The sequence below is a fragment of the Lepidochelys kempii genome, chromosome 16 (assembly GCF_965140285.1).
Source record: "Lepidochelys kempii isolate rLepKem1 chromosome 16, rLepKem1.hap1, whole genome shotgun sequence".
NCBI lineage: Eukaryota > Metazoa > Chordata > Testudines > Cheloniidae > Lepidochelys > Lepidochelys kempii.
In genome coordinates, this window is record NC_136395.1 from 10,659,286 (window position 1) to 10,680,873 (window position 21,588).

Here is a 21,588-nt window from a genome sequence, read left to right on the forward strand (position 1 = left end):
TCCTTGCTGCTGGGACTTTCGTTTCTGTCTCCCCCATCTCCTATCAACTGCAACATGCCCTCAGTGTTTTGTCTTGTTTACAATATAAGCTTGATTTAGCAAAAAAAAAAAAAAAAAAGAAAAAAAAAGAAAAGAAAAGAAAAAGAGCGGGTAGTGGAAAGGAGAAAAGGAATTGGTTTTATATCAAGCTATTAGATAGAACTTTAACTTTTCATTGTGTGCATTTTTGTAAATTGTACAGTAAAAAAAGAAAAAACAAGAAAAAAAAACTTTATTTAGAGAATTAGTCCAGTTGTCATTCCAGGTCCCACTGTTTCTATTGAATGCTCCAGTTGTTCACTACTAAGTGCCTAGCCTTTGAAATCTCTCACAGCGATGATGCTCCCTCTTGCTTCAACGCATCAGAACTTGAGAAAGTGGCGGGTGGGGGGGGAGGAAGGGAGAGGAAGAGCCTGTAAGATCTGTTTAGTCTCAGATATCTACTGTGCATACAATGCCACATGTATGTTTCTTGAACAGTGTTTTCAAGTAGCCAGGTTGGAAACTTCAAAGGGGAGGGTAAAAATATTTTTTAAATAATTTTGTTAAGGAGCGGGAGGAGAATGATCAGGGCAAATAAAATCGGCCTTTTCTCGTTGAATAGAATTTCAGATCCTGCAGGAGAAATGCAGGTAAAAGTAACAGCATCAGCAGCAATGCTTTTAAAGAAAAAAAAAAAAAAAAAAGACTTTCACATTGCATGTCTAGTCTTAACTTGGTTGTGAAAGCTCTGGCGTTTCATGGTGCATAGTTCGTGTCGAGGGCGGTTGGAGAGAGCCTTGTTATTATTGCCTGTTGAAAAAAAAAAATCTGACTCTCAGGGATGAGATTTCTGTATTTTTATGTTAGATCATTTCCTTTTTGTGCGTGAGTGCGGATTTCTGTGTTTGGAGTCTGGGGAGAAGACAATGACAAGAAGGCGGGGGAAAGTGTTAAAGAAAAAGATTGACAGACCTTCCATTGATGGGCTGGAAGAACTGCTATGTGGCCATTGTTGGACGTGCTGCAGTCAGGGGTTTGACATGGCACGTTGGGAAAAGGGTGAGGGAGGAGGAGAAGGAAAACCCAGCAATGCCAAACAACAAAAGAGGCGTTGGTCAGAATGCTGGCAGGGAGTAGGCCTGAGATAGTGACCAAGCCATAGGACACTAAGACTGTAGAATGAGCAGGTACTTGGGAGGAGCAGCAATCCTGATGGGCCCGGTTTTGTTTTGTAGCTAGGTTAGCAGGGGTATCACACGCTTTAGAAAATGGCTCAGAAGGCATCTATCACTATCGGAAAAGTCTACGAAGGGGAGCAGGACAGGTGTCGGGTGGTTGTCCACATCTCCTCTAACCTTTACGTTGAGAAAAATTGAACCTTGTTTTGTTTTAGGAGCTTTGGCCAATCTCATCCCTGGATTCTGCTAAAAGATAACCAACTCATCTCTATTATATCTCCATATATCTGTGCACTTTGAGGAAAGGAAGTGCTTTAGCCAAGAGGTACATTATGGATAATGGATATCATTTTTAATTGTAGGGCTATGCAACAAGATGACACTTAAGGAAACAAATCAAAACAAAACAAACAAAAAGACCTTCATCCCTTCTGTAGCTTAACCTGCTGGATTTCCCTGTTTCAGGCTTCAGCATGATTGTGACCAAATGTTTTATACATTTTCCTTGTATGAAGGCACAAACACTTTCTTTGAAATTTTAAAGAAAACATTACTATTTTACTCCAAGAAGTAAAGGAGGAAAAAAACAGTATGGCTGATCAGTGCATGCAACCATTGTACCCACATTGGAAAGTGAAAGGGAATGTTCTCTCTGTATTAATTTATTTTGTCTTTTCCTCCGCCCCGCCTTTCCCTTTCCTGCATCATTTTAGATATTAAAAGCCACAATCTCATATAAATAAGATGGCTGGAATCTCACAGAAATAGATGGCATTGGATCATTTAAATTCTTATATAGTATAGACCACGAAGAAGAACATTGTTGAATACTTCCCACTCTTCTCTCGGGGGGGGGGGGGGGTCTCCAAATGACAGTGACAGAAGAACCTAACCACAGTTGTTCATAGCCCTATTTGCATATTTTTACAGCCTGTGCGCTGTCTCTTAAACACACCCACAATATTTCCCAGAATTCTCATAGTGAGTTGCCAAACTTGAATTGCACCAACCAGTTTTCTGCATCCAGAACCAGTCTCGTAGTGGCTGTACTTTGAATAAGTAATGTTTGCATGTAAAATATATACATATATATATATATATATATATAAAGTATGTGCATGGAAAATGTTTATCTTCGTACTTTTTTGATACAATGTATTCATCAGTTGTTAATTTTTAATTATATTTGATATAAATTGGGGGTTTGTTGCAAAACTTTATATTTAAAAAACAGTGTTAAAAATTATAAAAGTTCCAACCATGCAACACAACTGGAACTTTACACAAAAAAAAAGAGAAAAAAAAAGATTCTGTGATTGCCTAGTTTGCTGCCTGAGTAATATTTATCAGCCAAACTTTGAATTCTGCAGTTGTTTCTACAATTACATTTTGTATGAAGCAAAGTCCTTGAATTAAAATAAAAACTTAGCAAAAAACGTACCGCTCCACAGGTGGTGTGTGCAGTGTGCATGATGAATGGGAGACTGGTATCCCGAGAGCATTGCTCCTTCTAATGTTCTCACTAGGGAAGAGCTGTTACTATGAAATTTGCCTTTTCAATATGAGGAGTCCAAGATGCCGGTTACCACTGGTGGAATTTCATAGGGAGCAAGATTGCCTGAACCAATGGCTGGAAGTTGAAGCTAGACAAATTCAGACCGCAAATAAGGCACAATTGATAACAGTGAGAATTATTAACCATTAGAACAATGTACCAAGTGTTGTGGTGGATTTTCCCCAAATGGTTTTCTAAGAGATCTGCTCTAGGGATTATTTTGGGGCAGGTCTCTAGCCTGTGCTGTACAGGAGGCCAGACTAGATGGTTACAATGATTCCTTCTGGGTTTGGAATCTGTGCATTGCCTGGACTGAATGCCGTGAGTCATGGACCCTCTCTTTGATTGCGTCCCCCTGCAGACGCTCATTTTTTAAAGGATCTGTTTGTGAATTCGCCTAACTGAACTAAGGTTACAATTCTTGGAGTCCAATGTGCAGCAAAATTGCATTAGTCAGATTGAATGCTGTAAGAAATTGATCTTATCTTTAGTTGTTCCCCACAGATTGACAGATGCACATTTTTACACATGCATGTTACTGTCACGGAGGTGGAGCAGTGTTCTGCATTAACCCCTTAACTGCCGTGCTGAATCCTCTGCTTCCCACAGCCAGCAACAATCTCTGGTGATACTATTTCAAATGTACAGTCCCACTGAAATCAAACAGAGCATCAAGACACAGGAGGTCTGTTTGGCAGTGTAAGAGGTTTACGTCACCTGTCTAATATACAGAGGTAACATGTCGCACTTGTAAAACAGTTAATGAGAGCAGCTTGCATTTCCCTGGAGCTCGGAGCTCATATTTAAGCTGAAGAAAAATCCAAGGAATGTTTGTAAATATAAATGAACATCCGCAACTCGCTTCTTTTGGCCACAGGACAAACTTCCTCCCTCACCACCAGAGAAATTGATGAAATGTTTAAAGCTCTCGGATTAGGATCAGACATTGTGCTCTTTCTGACAAGTCAAAAAGCAGTAAGTCACCTGATCTTATTCCCAGCATTGCAAAAACATTACACCTGAAAAGAAATGCAGAAAGGAGAATCGCTTGCATTTGTCAGTATTCTTTGGAGATCCAGATGTGGGCTTTTTAGGATTCACTCCATCTCTCCTCCCACACTGCCCACCTATTGTTATTTATTATGGGTACTGGTAGCACCTTGAGCCCCCAAATGAGACCAGCACTTAGTGCTAGATGCTGTACATATATAGTAATAAATAGTCCCTGCTCCCAAAATCTTATGATCTCCATTGATAAGACTGACAGTGGAGTGGAAGTGGGAAATTATTTGGTTAGGGTCCTAGCGCAAGTCAATGGGAGGAACAGAACCACCTCTCTTGACTGCTGGCCTGAACCACTTGGCCTCTCCTTAGCAGTCCCAAACGTACAGGCTTTGGGGACAAGGAGAGCTCTGTTCTTCCAGACATGGTCAGAAGGGAGGGCTTCCCTCTGATCAATGTGTCTGACCATGAAGAAGGGGAAGATTTACCCACTGGCCCATTCCAACAGTGGGGAGTCAATCTGTGCTCACTGCTCTTCCTACCTTTAAGGAAAAGTTCTGTAGAATTTCAGACACAAAGAACTTTTCTGCAGGCTTTGACTCATCCTACAGAACTGATTGCATAAATCAGATCCCTACTCTAGAAATCTGTATGTCCTATGGTTTAAGAGGAATTTCTACAGAACAGTATTGGCCTCATCCCTGGTATGTTCTTCCAGGGGATAAGAGCATGTACAACTGGCTGAGCATCTTTCCATGTGTAGTGATGGCTCCTGGATGGGCTGGCTGCTGGGACTGAGCCACATCTCTCTGAATCTAAAAGCACACACCTCTGCTGCCTGAGCTAAAGGGCAAGGTCTAGGGGTCAGAAGCTGTAGCAGACACATTAAACCTCTTACACAGTCTGGCCACTAGATGGAGACATGGCCCTCCCCAGGGTTAGTGTGGGTTACCTATCCCTCCGGCCACGGGGAGGTCCTCCCGAGTACCAGAGGTCCACAGTAGTTCAGATCCGTGTACTGACCACCATTTTTAACCATGCTGCTTCACAAGTCATCGGCAGGGATTGAACTTGACATTCTTAATATTTCTAAGATAAAAGAGCAACCTCCCCCACCTCCTATTGTTTAAAAACAATCCTTGCAGGCCTTCTTACATCATGAGGAAACAAAGGTGGTGAGGGTGGAGAGTATAATCCACTTTTTTTCCCTTTGCAGGTAATTCATGTATATATAGTACAGGGAAATGCTGGATTATGACCCTCGATGAATTCATAACATGGGTTGTATTGTAACCCTCTATGTCCACTTGCATAAGAAGTCCATAGGGTTCTATAGACATCTGAGTCTCCACTATGACTTACTCATTCCAGTGACCTGCTGGAATTCATTCCTGTTGATCATTGCAAAATTGATGATACATTATCTTTGATCCACTGCCACAGAATACAGTGAGAGGGTAACGTTTTCAAATGGGCCTAAGTAATAATACCTATTATATAGCACTTGTCATTGGTACATCTCAAAATGCTTTACAAAGGACAGGAGGATCCCTCTCCTCATTTTACAGACGGGGAAACTGAGGCACAGAGAAATGACTTGACTTACACAAGGTCCCCCAGCTGGCCAGTGGCAGAGCCAGGACTAGAACCCAGGTCTTTGAGGTCCACTAGGCCACACTGCCTCCCTAAATCCTGGATCTTAAATCTCTAAGGCTCATTTGAACGGTTTGCCTAGGTCATTGGTGAGTCTGTGCCTAGAAATATGAATGCAGTACCTGGCACCTCAGATTGCAGGAAATGTGTTAATTAATTGGAGGAAATCCAGACAGGAGGAATAAAAAAAAAAATGATGAAAGGACTAGAGGGATTGATTTAGGAGGCAAGCTTTAAGTAGCTTGGGGGAAATGATGATTGAGATGTTGGGAGCAAACCTGTGTTGATGCAAATGGGGTGGTCTCTAGCACGTAATCATTTCTGCCCCTACCCCATCTGATATTTCTGTGATTATCTTGAGCCAGAAAATGTTCTTCCACCAATTCTTTTGTGCGCATCTGTTTATTATTAGTCATTAGTTTCTCGTTGTGCTATCAGTACTGGATGGCCCAAATAGCCATGGTCCCTGAGCAGTTACTAGTGCACAAATGCCAGAGACTTGAACTGACCCTGGAATAGCCATGGGGAGCATAAAATCTGTGTTTCTCATCTAATGTGGTGGGAGGGAGTGGGTGTGTTTGGCTATGGGATTTGCCATTTAAGATGATTGCTTGTTTGAAAGGGTAACATTAAACTGAGCTCAAAAGACTGTTGCAGAGTAAATGCAAAAAGAAAAGGAGGACTTGTGGCACCTTAGAGACTAACCCATTTATTTGAGCATAAGCTTTCGTGAGCTACAGCTCACTTCATCAGATGCATACTATGGAAAGTGTAGAAGATCTTATTATATACACACAAAAAGCATGAAAAAATACCTCCTCCCACCCCACTCTCCTGCTGGTAAATGCATTCATTTCACAAGGCATTTTTTCCTCCTTAGTACAACAATGAGAAGGTAAAAGGCCTGACTGCAGTTGATTCTCACACAAAGCCTCCCACTCTATAGGCAATGGGAGATTTGCATGTGAACAGCAGGGTTGCATCCTTCAGCTAGTTACCCTGAAGGCTGGATGGATGTCTCACACCAGAAACCTGCTACAAGAGACCCATAGGGGAAATGCTACAGGAGCTTTCCAGATGGGCTGCTGGGACAGAAGGTTTCAGCCTTGAAAATCAATATGATTCAGTAACATCTGACAAAGGAAGGAAATGTCCTGACAAATAAAATTGTATACACTTTGTAAAGCAAACAGATCCTCTTGTGTCTTTGAAGTTTATTTCCTTGGTCAGCTGAGTAAGATGATGGCAGGATACTGCCTTAGAAGGGGTAATCAGGGAATGAATATCAGTAGAAATAACAGAAATGTAGGGCTAGATGCAACCTTGAGAGTTCATCTACTCCATCCTCCCAGGCTCAGGCAGGATAAGTCTAACTAGGCCAGTCCTGACAGGTATTTGTCTAGCCTATTGTTTAAAACCTCCAATGACCGCAAGTTCACAACTACCCTGGGTCACCTGTTCTACTGCTTAACTATCTTGAGATATTAGGAAAATCCTAACTGTAACGAGTAGCAACAGTTGCTCCTGCCGTAACAAACAGGTGGAGAGGGTTGGGTTAATGGTTTAATGTTCCTGAACAAGGGTTCAGTCAAGACCTGCTCAGGTCTGATTCTCCATTGCCGTGTCATTGCATACACCTGAGCAAAGTGAGCATCAGTGCTATCACTCTGCCTGGATAGCATTTTGCACAGGTGTAAGTAACAATCATGCTGCTGGACTGTGGAGAATCTGGCTGCTTATCTGTACAAACCTCTTCCTCTACAATCTCCCCACCTTCTGTTCCTCTGATAGAGCCTGTGGTGCTCGCGAGGGGGAACGCTAGCCCCAACGGGATACACATGTTACTACCACCGGAAGCCCACTGCAGTCAGCGGGCATTTTCTGTTATCTTCAGGGGGCTTTGGAGCAGGCCCTAGGTTATCTAACCCTGTACAGAGCGGGTCTGGAAATCAAGGTGGTTGAAAGTACCACTCATATACGGTCTATGCTTGCGCTGGTAGTCACTGAACAGTTGCAGAGTTTGTGTAGACAGTGCCCAAGAGAAGCAGTGTATAGACCTGCAAAGCAGGGCTGCTGTCTCCAGACAGGGCCTGTCTTTGCAGGTGTAATCTGTAAACCCCTCTGTCTTTAGGAAAACTACTTAAATGCTTTTTGGCCACATTTAGATGAGGAAAAAGGTGGGTTTAGTCATCACAGATGGCCTTCACCTCGACAAACGAACATTAAAACTACAACTTGTTCTGTTCACACTAGGATTTTAACACATTTTAATTAACAGGTAAACCATACCTCTTTTCCTAGTGTAGATGTGGCCTTTGACAGCAAAAGCCTCCAGGAAGCTGTCACCACACACCTCACTGGCAGCCCTTGGCTCAGATGGAGCAACTGTTTGTGGCCCTGGAACAGCTGAAAGTAAGCAGGCAAAGGCAGGTGTTCAAGACAAGCTTGGTTGCTAATCAGTGCCATATTCACTGACACTAGGTTTGTGGAGGCAGGGGGTAAAGGGCATGGCAGTAAGGGGCAAGAGCCCAGAGGCCCTATGAAGAACTGCCTTGTGGAGAGGCAGACTCCCTCCCCAGTGCACCATTTCCAGGGATTCTGCACCCGAATCCACGAGCTGGGGACTCCAAAACAGGTCCCCCAGGGGAGCTAGAATCCCACAGGTGGCTAGAGCCAGGAGCCTGTGGGGACCCTGCATCTCAGAGAGCTGGATAAACGGTAATAGGTGGCTAAGCTATTCTCCTCTCACCAGCAGCAAATGCAAGGGGAGTGGGGTTGGGTGTTCCATTCACTCATGAAGCCCTAGGCTGGGGGAAAGGGAGCTTGTGTCCCATTAACCTGTTCTGGCCCTGTCCGTGTCTGTCCTTTTAGCTCCCCAGAGACAAGGGGGTGGGTGAGGTAATCACTTGGAGTGGGCCAGCTTCTGCTGGTGGAAGGGACAAGCTTTGAGCTTCATACTCTTTTCCTCTGGTCTTTTAACATGTGAAAGACCATGACAGCAGGAGAGATTAGGGCTGCGCTGCGGGGAGGGGAGAGAACTAACCCATGCAGTGCCAGAAAGGGAGAAGGAGTCCCCATTCACCTGTGCAGTGCCAGGTGAGAGGGGAGTCCCCATTAACCTGTGTGGTGCCAAGCCGGGAGGGGGGGGATCCCCATTAACCTGTGTGGAGCCAAGCAGGCGGTGGCTGGGATCCCCATTAACCCGTGCAGCCCCAGAAAGAGGGCGGGGAGGGGGGGCATTAGCTCATGCAGTGCCAGGCCGGGAGGGGCTCCCGCTAACCTGGGCCGTGCCAAGCCGCAAAGGGGGTCCCCCTCACCCTGCTGTGAGCCGGGGCCGGGCCGGGGGCAGTTCCCCGGGCCGGGGTCCCGCGGGGCGGCCGGGGGCGGGGCCGGGGGCTGTGCCTGTCCCGCTGGCCGGCGAGGGGGGGAGCCTGGCGCGGCCGAGACCCACCCCCACGCCCCGGCGCGGGGGAGCCGGCTGCGGGGTGGCGCCGCTCGGCCGGGCGCTGCGGGCTCCGGGCAGGCAGCATGGGCTGCGGGGGGCTCTGGCGGCGGCTGCTGCCGCTGCTGGCGCTGCGCTACCTGGCGCCGGGCGCCGGGCTGGAGCAGGAGCCCTCCGAGCCGGGCTCCGGACTGCGGCCAGGTAGGGGGCGCCTGGGGGTGAAGGGGGGGGCCGGGGAGGTGTGAAAGGGGAGATGGGGGGCGAGTGGGCCGGGGGTGGGGGGGTGAAGGGACCGCGGGGGAGAGAGGGGGTGAAGGGGCGAGGGGGCCGGGGATGTGTGAGGGGGGTGGGGGGTGAAGGGGCGAGGGGGCCGGGGATGTGTGAGGGGGGTGGGGGGTGAAGGGGCGAGGGGGCCGGGGATGTGTGAGGGGGGTGAAGGGGCGAGGGGGCCGGGGATGTGTGAAGGGGAGATGGGGGGGGGGTGAAGGGGCCGGGGGGGAGAAGGGGCGAGGGGGTCGGGGATGTGTGAGGGGGGTGAAGGGGCGAGGGGGCCGAGGGGGGAGATAGGGGGCCGGGGATGTGTGAAAGGGGGGTTGGGGGGCAGATGAGAGGTGAAGGGGTGGGGGGGCTGGGGGCGAGTGAGGAGGAGCGGGGGAATGAAGGGGAGATGGGGGAGTGAGGAGGAGTAGGGGGGCGAGGGGTCTGGGGATGTGTGAAGGGGGAGCGGGGGTGGTGAAGGGGTGAGGATGTATGAGGGGGGAGATGGGGGGCCAGGGGGGAGTGAGGAGGAGCAGGGGGGCGAGGGGGCCAGGGATGAGTGAAGGGGGAGATGGGGGGCCGGGAGGGAGTGAGTGAGTGAGGAGGAGCGGGGAGGGGGTGAACGGGCGAGGGGGAGCAGGAGGGGGCTGTCCGGGGGTGCGCCTGAGGTCCCTTGCTGGGCTCCCGGCTGCAGGGAGGTCTCTAGCCCTGGATGCTGTTGCTTGGGGGAGCCCATCCCTTTCCGCTCTCCGCCCGCTCCGTGGGAGGGGTGGGGGAGTCTCCTGCTCGCTGAAGTATCCCCAGGACCCTCCCTGGCTAGAGAGCACTTCCATCCTGGGTCTGCAAACAAACTACCCCAGCCTGGGGGCGTTTCCCCCTTGCACCCCTCCAGCAGCAAGATGCTTCTCTGCTGGGGGGGGACCCTGCTTGTGCCCGGCTGGCACTTTAGCTTTCTTGGCACAAAGGTGCTCGGGTGTTTTGGGCTGGGAGTTGCTGGGGCAGGCTTAGGAAACAGCCCAGCAGGGGGTGGGAGGGAGCCTTTGAGACCTGCCTTGCAGTGATGGAGCCTGACCAGGCTCTGCTGGGGGGCCTGGGGGACAATACTCTCTCATCCAGAGACCCCTTCAGCTCTGTGCCCCCTATCCTGCTGTGCTCTGGCTGGTCACTGGCCTTCCTGGACAATGTGGCTGCAAACTAACCTCAGGCTCTGACTCAGATTTGAGGCCAAGCCCCCCTTCTGTCCACACACAAACTAGTCTGACTCCAGACCTGGGTTTCAGGGCCCTGCTAGGGCCGTGGGTCAAAGCCCGAGTCTCACATTCAAGCCTTGTCATTTTGAGTGTGGATGCGGGTCAAGCTGCAGACCCAAGTCAGGTCTGGGTAGCGCAGTGAGGGCGGGTTAGCACGGCTGGGGTACCCTTGTCCAGCTATTTGTAAGCCCAGTTTACAATGCAGTGGGCATTGTGGACTTGGAAACGCTGAGTCTGCCAGCGGGCAAGCCAGTGACCCAGGTTTACAGCGTAGTGTACAAATACGCTCAGGTCTTGTCTACTCAAAGTCGCAAGATAATTAATGAGGTTTTAAAAACTGACCTAGTTTAACTGGAGCAAACCTCCTTCAAGTCTGGTGTATATCTGTTGAAATCGCTGCAGGGATTTTCACCATAGCTGCACCCAGCTAATTGCATCAGACCCTTTCCTTATGTGTATGGACAAGCTGCCTGTGTTCTGGGGAGGGAGCTTTGCCCTGGTGCACTGGTTACTCGCTGTACAGTCTAACCACGTGAGGAGCTTAGGCAGTCTATACTTCTGTACCACTCTGGTAAGGAGCCAGTTACTTTGGAGACAGAGCAAGATGTGTGGGAGGTGTCACTTTCTGTCCATGCCCTGTGGGACAGCCATTCCCACCTTCCAAACGGGCTGGGGCTTTCCCCGTTTAAAGCACAATGAACATTTAAAGGCCCTGATTCCTCTGTGTGGCTGGGGTCTGGCCCCAGGTCAGGTGCTCCCTGGGATGGAGCCACTGATAAGTGATCTCCACTAGGATGCATCCGATGAAGTGAGCAGTAGCTCACGAAAGCTCATGCTCAAATAAATTGGTTCGTCTCTAAGGTGCCACAAGTCCTCCTGTTCTTTTTGCGGATACAGACTAACACGGCTGTTCCTCTGAAACTAGGATGCACTGTAAACCAAGATTTACACTCCTTGGGAAACCAAGGTAGGAGGTGATGCAGTAACTGACAACAGTACTTGGTCTTAAAGCTTTTCCTGATAACTGGCCTGTTCTGTCTAGTTGCTGATGTGTTGCGTACCCTGCCCTTTTGGGCTGACTCTGTTTTAGAATCATAATGCAACACACCTGTATAAACTGCAGAGTGATGCAATGATGCAAAATGACGTGCAGGTGCTGTGTATGGCTAGGGTGATTCTGTAATCACACACCTGGGAATTGGTGCACACCCCCCCCTTGCCCCCAAACCTATCCATCCAACCAAAGAAACTCATACAGCTTTCTCTGAAGGAGAATATTTGGAAATCATCTCTAGCTGCAAACAACATCAATCATAACTGGTCAACGTAGAGCCAAACATCATGGGCAGGGTCCTGCTACATGACTGCTCTTTTATTCCTTTTTCAGAGCTGCGAGGCTGGGGGTGGATAGGGGGCTTGGTGATCTGGGGCAGTGACTAGCATTCCACAGGTGTGGCTTCAAAAATTAGTCACAGGTGGAATGAACGTGGTGGTCTCTGTTCGATTCAATGAGCTTGTGTTGGCATGAGAAGCTACACAAGCACTGCCGAAGTGTAACACAAAGGCTGAATGCTCAAGTCTGTTACAGGTTGGTACAATCCAGTCCTTACATGCTTTTTGTCCATTCACCAGGGATTCTAGTCCATTGGTTTAATCTAGCCCCCATGCCAGCTTGCTGAGAGTAGGGAAGCCTCTCACATAACGGTGCCCAATGCTTTGTTTCGCTAGAGTTTAGCTCTTCTTCCAACCCTGCCGCTAAACTCAAGGGTGCCTGGGGCGGTTACCTGTGGCTGAGGGAGTTCACAGGGAGCTGACTTTGAAGGGGAAATACAATCCAAAGGGTGCAAATATTCCCAAAGGGATGCAGTGTCATGAAATAGCCAGTGTTAGTTTTCTCAGGGTGCAGAGGAGGCAGTGAGAGCTGTGGTTATGGTGGACGGAAGGATGGACTGAAAGTCTTAAATAAGCAGTGTGTCTAGTGGGTAGAGCAGGGGACTCGGACCTTGCTCCGGTTTGAAGTCGATAAGCTCCGTGTGGTGGCAGACAACTGGGTGCGTTTAAGATGCAAAGGGGAAATCTTTTTTATTTTAACATGAAGCTCTGTTTGTTGCTAAGGCGTGGTCTGTTCTGCATCTTGTGGCAGCAGCTGGGAGCCTCTGCCCCCAGGGGTCCGTTTCCATCTGAGCTGGGAGGTGCGAGTCATACCGGCAGTAGTGCTGCTCAAGCTAGAGCAGCGATACTCAGACCTCAGTGGTTCAGGAGCAACATAAGCAATTAGCGTTACCCAAAAGAGCCACAGTCGTGTGAATTCATGGTTTCATTTACTGTAGTACTATTCATATTTAAACAGTATAATTGGGAACTATTTAGTTATTCTCACAGCAAATAAGTTAATAACTTTGTGCAAGTTGCTCATTTAATTGGTTTATTACATAGTAAAGGCATCCTGACTGATTAATAATCACCCAGTGGTTTAATATCATGTGCTGCAAAGAGCCGCATGAAAGAGCCACTTGTGGCTCGCAAGCTGCAGTCTGAGTATCACTGATCTAGAGCACAACCATAGCAGGGTGTCTGTGGCAGCAGCTTGGGTTAGCGGACCAAGGACAGCCCTGTCTGACCTCATGGGTATGCATGCAGACAGCTAGCCCGAGCCATTGCTGTGGGCACACGGATGTTTTTAGGCGCTCGCTGGAGCAGAACTAGTGTGGGTACATATGCACAAGCTGGGAATCACACCTCCTACCTCAAATGTACACGTACTCCTAGCCATGGAGCCGAATCCCAGAGTGGTAGGCGCTGCACAAACACTGAACAGAGAGACTGTCCCTGCCCTAGGGAGCGCGCGCTTGGAATCCGTTAGGTTTCAGCCTTGAGCGTAGGTGACCAGATGTCCAGGGTGACCAGATGTCCAGGGTGACCAGATGTCCCGATTTTATAAGGACAGTCCTGATTTTTGGTTTTTTTTCTTATATATTACCCCCTGCCCCCGTCCCAGTTTTTCACATTTGCTGGCTGGTCACCCTCGTGGAATCTCACTGGTGTGAGCCCGTAGGGCAGACAAGGGAGATGTGGACTTACCTCGACTTGACACTTGGCACTGAAATGAGGTTGCAGCGATGCAGATGACGGCACTCCTGCTGTTATTTGGGTGGCTGGAATTAGGGCTAAATCAAAGGCTACGTCTGTGCTAGAAACATTGCAGCTGCACAGCTTTGGCGCAGAGAATTATTATGGCAATGGAAGGGGTTTTTCCATCGCTGTGGTAAATCCACCTCTCTGAGAGGCAGTCATGAGGATGACAGAAGAATTCTTAAAAAGAAAAGGAGGACTTGTGGCACCTTAGAGACTAACAAATTTATTTGAGCATAAGCTTTCGTGAGCTACAGTTTGTGTCAGCCTAGCACTGTCTACAGTGAGGCTTAGGTCAGCTTAACTAAGCCCTGGTCTACGCTACAGAATTACTTCTGTGTAACTATGTGGCTCAGGGATGTGAATAATCCACCCCCCTGAGCTATATAGTTTTACCCACCTGAGCGTCGGTGGAGACAGCACTGTGTTGGTGGGACAGCTTCTCCCGCCGACATAGCTACCGCCTGCCTCTCCTGGAGGTGGATTGGCTGAGCTGACGGGAGAGCTCTCTCCCTTCAGCTCAGAGCATCTTTATTAAAGCGCGTCAGTGTAGCTGGGCCAATGCAGCGTTTTAAGTGTAGACCTGCCCTAGGTCTCTCAGGGATCTGAGATTTTTCACACCCCGGAGCGACACAGCTAAGTCGACCTAACTTTCTCATGTGGACCAGCCCTAAATGTAGACACAGCCTACGGGAAGCTCCTTGGATTGAAGCACAGATCAGAAACTTGAGAGCTATTTGTGGTCTCAGAACTCCAGGGCCATGGATCGAAGCTGGGTGTTTGGAGGGGAAGCGGAAGAGAAGATGTTTCAGTGAAAGAGAGAGGCTGTTTCTCAGCACATAGTACCTAGAAATGAGGAACGGATTAATTCGTTAATTGGAAGCTCCCAACTGGTGGCTGTCACCAAGTGTTAGAAGCTGCTCTGCTCTTGTGTTTTGGATATTCTTTGTGTTAATACAGCCAGCCCCTGAGGAAATGGACTTGAATTGTTATAGTTCGGTGCTTCATTCTACCTTCTTGCTCGCTGGCATACATGCTGGTAGAGGTGCTGGGTTCTGTCTGGCTTACACAGCCTGCCTAGGAACCTTCCACACAGCTGCTCCTCCAAAAACTGAGAGCAAACTAAGCCACGCCCTTTGAAATAGCCAGGGTTTGTACATCCTAAGAGGGAGTAAATTCTTCAGGGCACGGGCCCTTTTGTACTCTGCACAGCACCTACCCAATGGATTCTCAGCCCTTCTTGGAGCCTCCACACACTACAGTCATACAAATAACTAATAAATCTCCACTTGGGTGGACATGCGATGGCTTGTGAAGAGCTGCTCAGAGCCAGGTGCTTTGGTGAGCTCTTCTTCCTGGCTTTGTCTTGCAGACCTGGCTCGCATTTCTTCAACAGGTGCATATCTGTATTGGTAATGGACTGTTGTTATTCTCTTGCTTCTGCCTTGACTTTTCCTCTCTGATGCTGATTAAACCTGATTTTTCGAATCATCACACCATCTAAACACGTTGAATGGCTTTCCCCCAGCAGTAGCCTGGCTTCCCTCCTTTGAATTCTGCTCCCCATGGGGGTCTTCCCGCTTCAATCCACGCTTCCTATCTCTCACTTCCCAGTGTGGAATTGGTTGCCAAGGTTGCAGTGGGTTTATTTTGTGAGAGGCTCATTTTCTAAGGGGGTGGGTGAAACCCAGCCGAACAGAAGGCTCTTCCTGGCTGCCCTCCCTGAGCTTGGCACTGCATGCAGCTTTGTACACTGGTGTGGTACAGTGACCCATGGCATTCATGTATCCAGCCAGGGGGCTTTGCGCGCTGAGATGCAGTCTCACTGAAGCAGCACCACTTCCAAACAAAAGTGATGAGTGCAGCTGAAGACTCAAGTTGGACAGTTTTTTGTTTAAAGTCCACGGGGCCTTCTGGGTTGGCTGTTTCTTCTACTTTATGCAAAGGCTACATTGTTCTTGGCATGTGGGAAGAGATGACATTGGAGGCAGCTTCTTAGGTCAGAAGACCATGTTCACTCAAGGTCATTTGAAGTTAACTTTAGCAGCTTGATGGTGCTTATTTATCATCTTCTTGGTTCCTGTCTAATTCTTTGCATTTCAATAGTAGCTTTCAGCCCTGGGTCTCATGACCTCTGTAGGTGATAGGGAAAAGATACTGGGTGGTCTGTTCTTTACTCACCATGAGAGAAGTAAGAGGGCAGAATGCAGCCTGGAGGAGATGGGAGCTGTTACTTTGTGACGCCCCTTTGCACTTCCCTCCCCAGTTTCTGCCATGCAAGAGGAGTTGCTGATTCTGGTCATGCTCGGAGGTTTCCCAAACCAGGCTCCCATACTATCCCCATAGCATCCTCTTGTGAAATGATGCAGTTGCTGAAGAGACAATGCCTTGTTTAATTCAATGTGGCTTCCTCCTAATGTAGCCCCTGCTGAATGAAATATTCTTTGAAGGGGAAAGTGGCTGTCCTTGAGAGGTTCGGAGCCTGGTGGTTCTGTGAAACACTGGGTTACACTGGGGCAATCAGGCAGCAAGATAACTACCCTTCCCCATTCCTCCTCCCTTGGAGGTACCTGGGCAGGGCAACAGCAAAACTGGCAGTGGGAGCTGGGGGTGGACGTAGCATCAGGTCTCTCTCTCCTGCGGCTGTTTGTCCTTGCTGTGGGGTGTAAGGAGGATACTCCTTAATTATACACCGAGGTGCTGCACTTCTGTCGCCGGAGTCGATGGGAGCTGACCCCTCCACCACTAGAACTCAGGTCTGCGATGACTTGGGCTTCAAAGCACCATCGATGTCGATAGGCCCACAGTGGTGCTGACCGGGGCTGCCAGGGTCCCTTTTTGATCGGGCATTCCGGTTGAAAACCAGACACCTGGCAATCCTAAGAGGGGCCCTCTGCTGCAATAGCAAAGCATGGCATGTTGCAGGTCAGACCTGTATTGTGTGGGCAGCATTGCATCGGACTGGAATAACTGCACCACTTGTAGGCCAGAATGGAGGTAACACGACCAGTCTGTGTGTAGGGAAGCTTTGAATAGCACCTGCCCTACGTTACATCCCATCTGAAGAGCTTGCAAGCTGCTCTGTTTCGGGGGCAGGTGGCATTCAGACACAGGGGTCCTGGCTACAAATCTTACCGTGTTGCGGCAGGTGGAATACCGAGGAGCTTAATTCCCACCAGAGGCCATAGCCATCCTCTTTCCAGAGTTGCAGCACTGTTGATGCAGTAAAAACTCTCTCCTGGTTCTTATACGGAACTTCCTTTCCTGCCCAGCTCTCAGCGTTGACAGTGAAGTGTCATCAGCAGATACCCCTTGGTTACATGTGATCTTTCTCGCTTCACTCTGCTCGCTCCTCAGGCACTTGCTTCAAGATCACCTCTGAGATCAGCATGAGTCTGAACCCCAACTTTCCTCTGGCAAGCAGCCCTGCTATGGGAATGCCATGCTCTGAGCTTGGTTTCATTAACTACCTTCCAATATCTTAATGCCATGGCAGCCAAGCTGAATGTCTGTGAAACTTTCCTGTGTGTGTTTTTTCCTGCTCTGCTTTCCTTTTTAAGGGGATTCCTGGTCCTGCTTGGAGGCTAGGGGGCACTGTAGGGAAGTGTGCGATCTGAGTCAGTCTGCAAAGAGCCAGCCTAGAGCAAGGTGGGGTGAGTTGTGCCTTGCTGCCTTAAGGATCAGCCTGCTTTGTCTCTCTCTGGTTTTGATTCTGGTGTGTTAGGGTTCTGGATTCTAAGAAATAAAGTAGTGTTCTGTTGCAACCATCCCGAAAGATAAAAACGTAAAATACTTTAATTTCTCTGTATGTATGGAATGAACATAATATAAATGTTGGTCAAGATGGTAGTCATCTCTCACGCATTGGGCGTTGATCTGGTGACCTCTGGAACTAAAAGCAAGAGTGTTTCTACAGCTTGTGCTGAATAGTCAGGTTGGGGGCAGTAAAAGACTCTCATACTTTGGTGAAATGGGCACAGAGAGGGGTGAATGACATACACTTGCCAGTGGGTTACTAATGCACAAGTAGGGAGTGCACGTACTGAGTGTAAAGGGGGCACACAAGCATGTCACTTGTGCAGCACCCTTGAACGCTGGGGGCAGGCTTGATCCAGATCTGAAGCTGGAGCCATGTCCAGTCATGGCCCTGGGGTAGAGTGTCTATTTTGTTTGTTCCCCTTGACTATACTTTGATGCAGCACTCGCTGTGTGGCAGTGGAGGGAGACCTTGAATCCAAGTGAAGAACGGTGACTCCCTCATTCTGGATTAACTCAGAATATGCTTTAAGAATTCACATGGGATTTCTCTGTGATTCTGTCCAGTTTTCATTCCCCCACCATACTAACCATCCTGGTATGTCAGGGAGGCTCCCGTTTCAAACAAAAAACTCCTGATTTAATAATGTGATCTCCTACAGCTACATTAGCTAGAATCTTATGTATCAGCCACACATGGGCATCAGTCTCTCTCTCTCTCTCTCTGAGTCAGTGAGAGAGATTGATATGCGTGTGTAGCTGATGCACAAGATTGTCGGTAATGTAGTTGACCTCTGCTCAGAGTCAGAGTAACCCATTACCTGGGCCCTAGCTGATGACATGGGTCAATGGGGAACATTCATAGGGTTCTCCAGCCAGAAGGGACCATTATGATGATCTAGTCTGACCTCTGGCATTATACAGGCCAGAAGATGTAACCCATTGGCTCCTGCATCAAGCCCATAGCTTGTGGCTGAGCTAGATTATATATATTTATTTTAGACAGACGCCCAATCTTAGTTTAGACTTCAAGTGATGAAGAATCCCCCACATCCCTAGTAAGTGGTTCCAATGGTCAAATTTAGGAAATACTAGAATTAGTGCTTGATTTTGCAACTTAATGTTCTTTTAATGTAGTTTTTTGGGGTAACATTTATATAAATCTTTAAATATTCCACTGATCTATGAAAAGATTTCAAGGATAAATGAGTGCCTTTCCTTGGAAATAATTGGAAGAGGGGTTTCTAGACAAGAAGGTGTAAGATATAATCAGAATACCATGTGTGTTTATGATGATATAAATACATATTTTTAATGCAGATGGGTGATCCATGCAATACTCCCATGGAAAAATAAGCAGTTTGAATTAGTCTGGCAAGGCCTGCGTGCTACCATGCAGAAACCTGTTCTCTATAGTTCTAGAAATATTTACAGAAGCTCTCCCGTGGTCTCAAGGCCATGCATTTTGCCAGCAATAAACCTGAACTCCCATCACTAATGGGCCCAAACTAAAACACCAGCTATTTTTATGTGATGCAGACCTAGCTGTGGCCAAAAATAACAGGCTGACTGAGCCAATGAGTTGGCTGGGTCCTTGGCGGCCCGGGACGTTAGTGTGATAAAGAGGTGTTTGCTGGGATGTCAAGTGATGTGGGTCTGATGTTCTCCTCCATGCCATGTCCCCTGTGGGCAAGCTCTGAAATGATCAGATCTCATAATTGATACTCTGGGAAGCCAGTGGCAGATTTTAGGTGCACACATGTCTAATGTGACACAGCCATGGTGCTAAGGAGATGGACCAGGTGAGGTAATGTTGTTCCGTCTCAAACCAAAACAGGTGGAGCTGGTTTCTTTCTACAGATATTCACCGGGTACTGTTTTAAAAAAAAAAAAAAAAGTCCCCCTTTTACAAGCCTTGTATTCATAGCAGGGCTGTTATGTCACTCCTAACGCACGTGGTCTTTTGGCATGTGTGAGAGATGCTGGTTTTAATTTCAGTATTGGCAGTGGCAGGTGGTTAAAACCTCCCCCTCTGCCCAGCCCTACTATGCCATCTGCTCCATATGGGGTTGTTCGTTTCATTGCAAACTTGGTTTGATTTAAGCCAAGCTCAGGAAAGGAAAGCACAAAACCGTCTTTGTAGAGCAGAGGGATGGGAGGCAAAGGAAACCCACTCATCATTATTTGTAATGCCCAGAGGTCCCAGTCAGGATTGGGGCCCCTTTGTGCATGGTGCTGTACATACAGCCCAGAAGGTACAGTCCCTGCACTGAAGAGCTTATGATCCAATTTAAGCCAAGACTCAAAAAGTCCAGCATTAGTGTGTGTGTGTGTGTGGGGGGGGTGGTCAAGGAGGCAAGGGGAACAGAAATAACAATAAGAGCATGGTGGGGGTGAGAAATGTGGGTAATGGTAGTAGGTATGTGATTGTCTCCACAATCAATCATTGCATTCTGATTATACTTAATCACTGCAAGGGAGGGGGTTGTTTTACATACCTCTTCTCTAACACTTTGCCCACTTATTGTTTATCTTCATATTGATGGTTTTATTTTTGCCTGTCAGATTTCTGTTAACTGGCCTATTTCCTTGTATTACCACTCCCCCCAAAATGACCCTTTTCCTCTTTCCTCTCCTCCCCTCCCAGCTGTGTACTGCTGTGATAAGACACCTGCTCCCTGCTCCCCCTTCACCATTCTCTTCTGCCAGCCTCCTGGAGAGACTCTTTACCACAAACCTATCCAAGGGGGGAAATAAACAACAGGCTTTACAGCCCCTCTTGCTGGCCGCACATCTGTGGATGGGGAGTGAGCCGAGGCCAGACTGGGACGCTCCTGGGACTTCCATGGCTGGGTCTGCATGGGGAAGAGCAGAGGGTGCAAGCTGGGTAGTGGAGAGGGCAGGGTGGGTGCTGGCCTCTGCTGGAACGCTGCCTACCCACTCCCCCTACCCATGGTGGAGCCAGGGTGGTGAGCTCAGCCCCTGCTTTCTATCCGGACGTGGAGCCAAGGGCAGGGGAAAGGAAAAATGTGATCATAAACTAGCCTCCAATAAACCATTCCCTGTAAAACACAAAGGGTTTGCTCCTGGGGATCTGGTGGGGTTACTTCTGGGCAGGCGGAAAGGTAAAGCCCACTTCTTAAGGAAAGGATTTAGAATTCAGCCAGTACCAACCCCAGGCTGGCTTCACAAGGCAGAGAAATACAGAGGAGAGTCCATAATCTCACACCAAATTCAGTCCCCTGATCCTGGCTGTGTTGTGCTTGGGGGATTATCGGGATTATGGCTGCCTGCAATGGCCATGGTCCGGCCACAAACCTACAGCTTGTTGCAGTTTTCCTGGTACATTCATGCTCCACCCCATTCACACATGCGTGCAAGAGATTTCTGTCACAATGGGCTGCAGCTCCCCATGGCTATGAAATGAGGAGTGGTTGGAATTGGATTCATGGTACAGGTACTTCAAGGATATGTGTTTGTATCGCGTCTGGGGCTCCTGGTCAAAACACACAGTGCATTAGAAATGATTATGAAACTCTTGGAGGGGGCGAGTTTTAGATATAAGCTTTCCTTACTCCCTCTTCCAGACACCCTGGGCCATTGTCAGAGAGGCTGTCCTTTTGCTCGTGGGTGTCGTATAGTGCAGGCGTGGTGTTAACCACTGAAGTGACATGGTCGGTTGACGCTAATAAAGTTATCAAGAGCTAATGCCAACATTTGCAAACCTGGTCACCTAAAGTTAGGTGCCTAAATCCATATTTGGGTCCTTAATGGATGGCCCACTCTTCAGATGTTCTCCAGAAGCTGTGGACATGCAGTTTCACAGATGGCTCAGCACCTCTGAAAATCAGTCCATTTATGTATCTACCTAAATATGCACTTCAGGGGCTTCAGACAGATATCTCGGAAAGTTTGGCCTAGAAATTATTCTAGTGATCTGTCCATGCATCCACCAAATGTCTGCAGCCAAGATCTAGATGCATGGTTTTGATCATGCAAAGAGGCTGCTTTTGAAAGTTGGCACAAAGTGTTATGTAGCGGGCATTGAATTACTTGGGTTTGTTGTAGCCTGTTGATCTTTGAATCAAATATTCAGATTGACGGGAGGGCTTCCTCTTGTTTTGTCTTCTATGAAACCTTATTCTAATTGTTCTTGAAACTGCTAGGTCTGTCTTGTGCTCTTTACACAATGTGTGTAACCACATGGGCACTATGGGATTCAAATAACCGTGTTTAGTAAATACTTAACATGCAAGGCCTAGCTACATATATACGCTGTCGCTGTTGCTGTGGGGGGAGGGATAGCTCAGTGGTTTGAGCATTGGCCTGCTAAACACAGGA

At 48.2% G+C, this 21,588-nt stretch overlaps 1 protein-coding gene across 1 annotated transcript in view; it reads left to right on the forward strand.

Moving 5' to 3' along the window:
- The first annotated feature begins 8,904 nt into the window (after positions 1–8,904).
- The window catches only part of LOC140899299 (uncharacterized), a 259,724-nt gene continuing 247,040 nt past the window's right edge, over positions 8,905–21,588 (forward strand). The window contains exon 1 of the mRNA XM_073314570.2: positions 8,905–9,052. Coding sequence (XP_073170671.2) covers positions 8,938–9,052 — 115 coding nt within the window. The 5' untranslated portion in view covers positions 8,905–8,937. The remainder of the gene's footprint in view (positions 9,053–21,588) is intronic.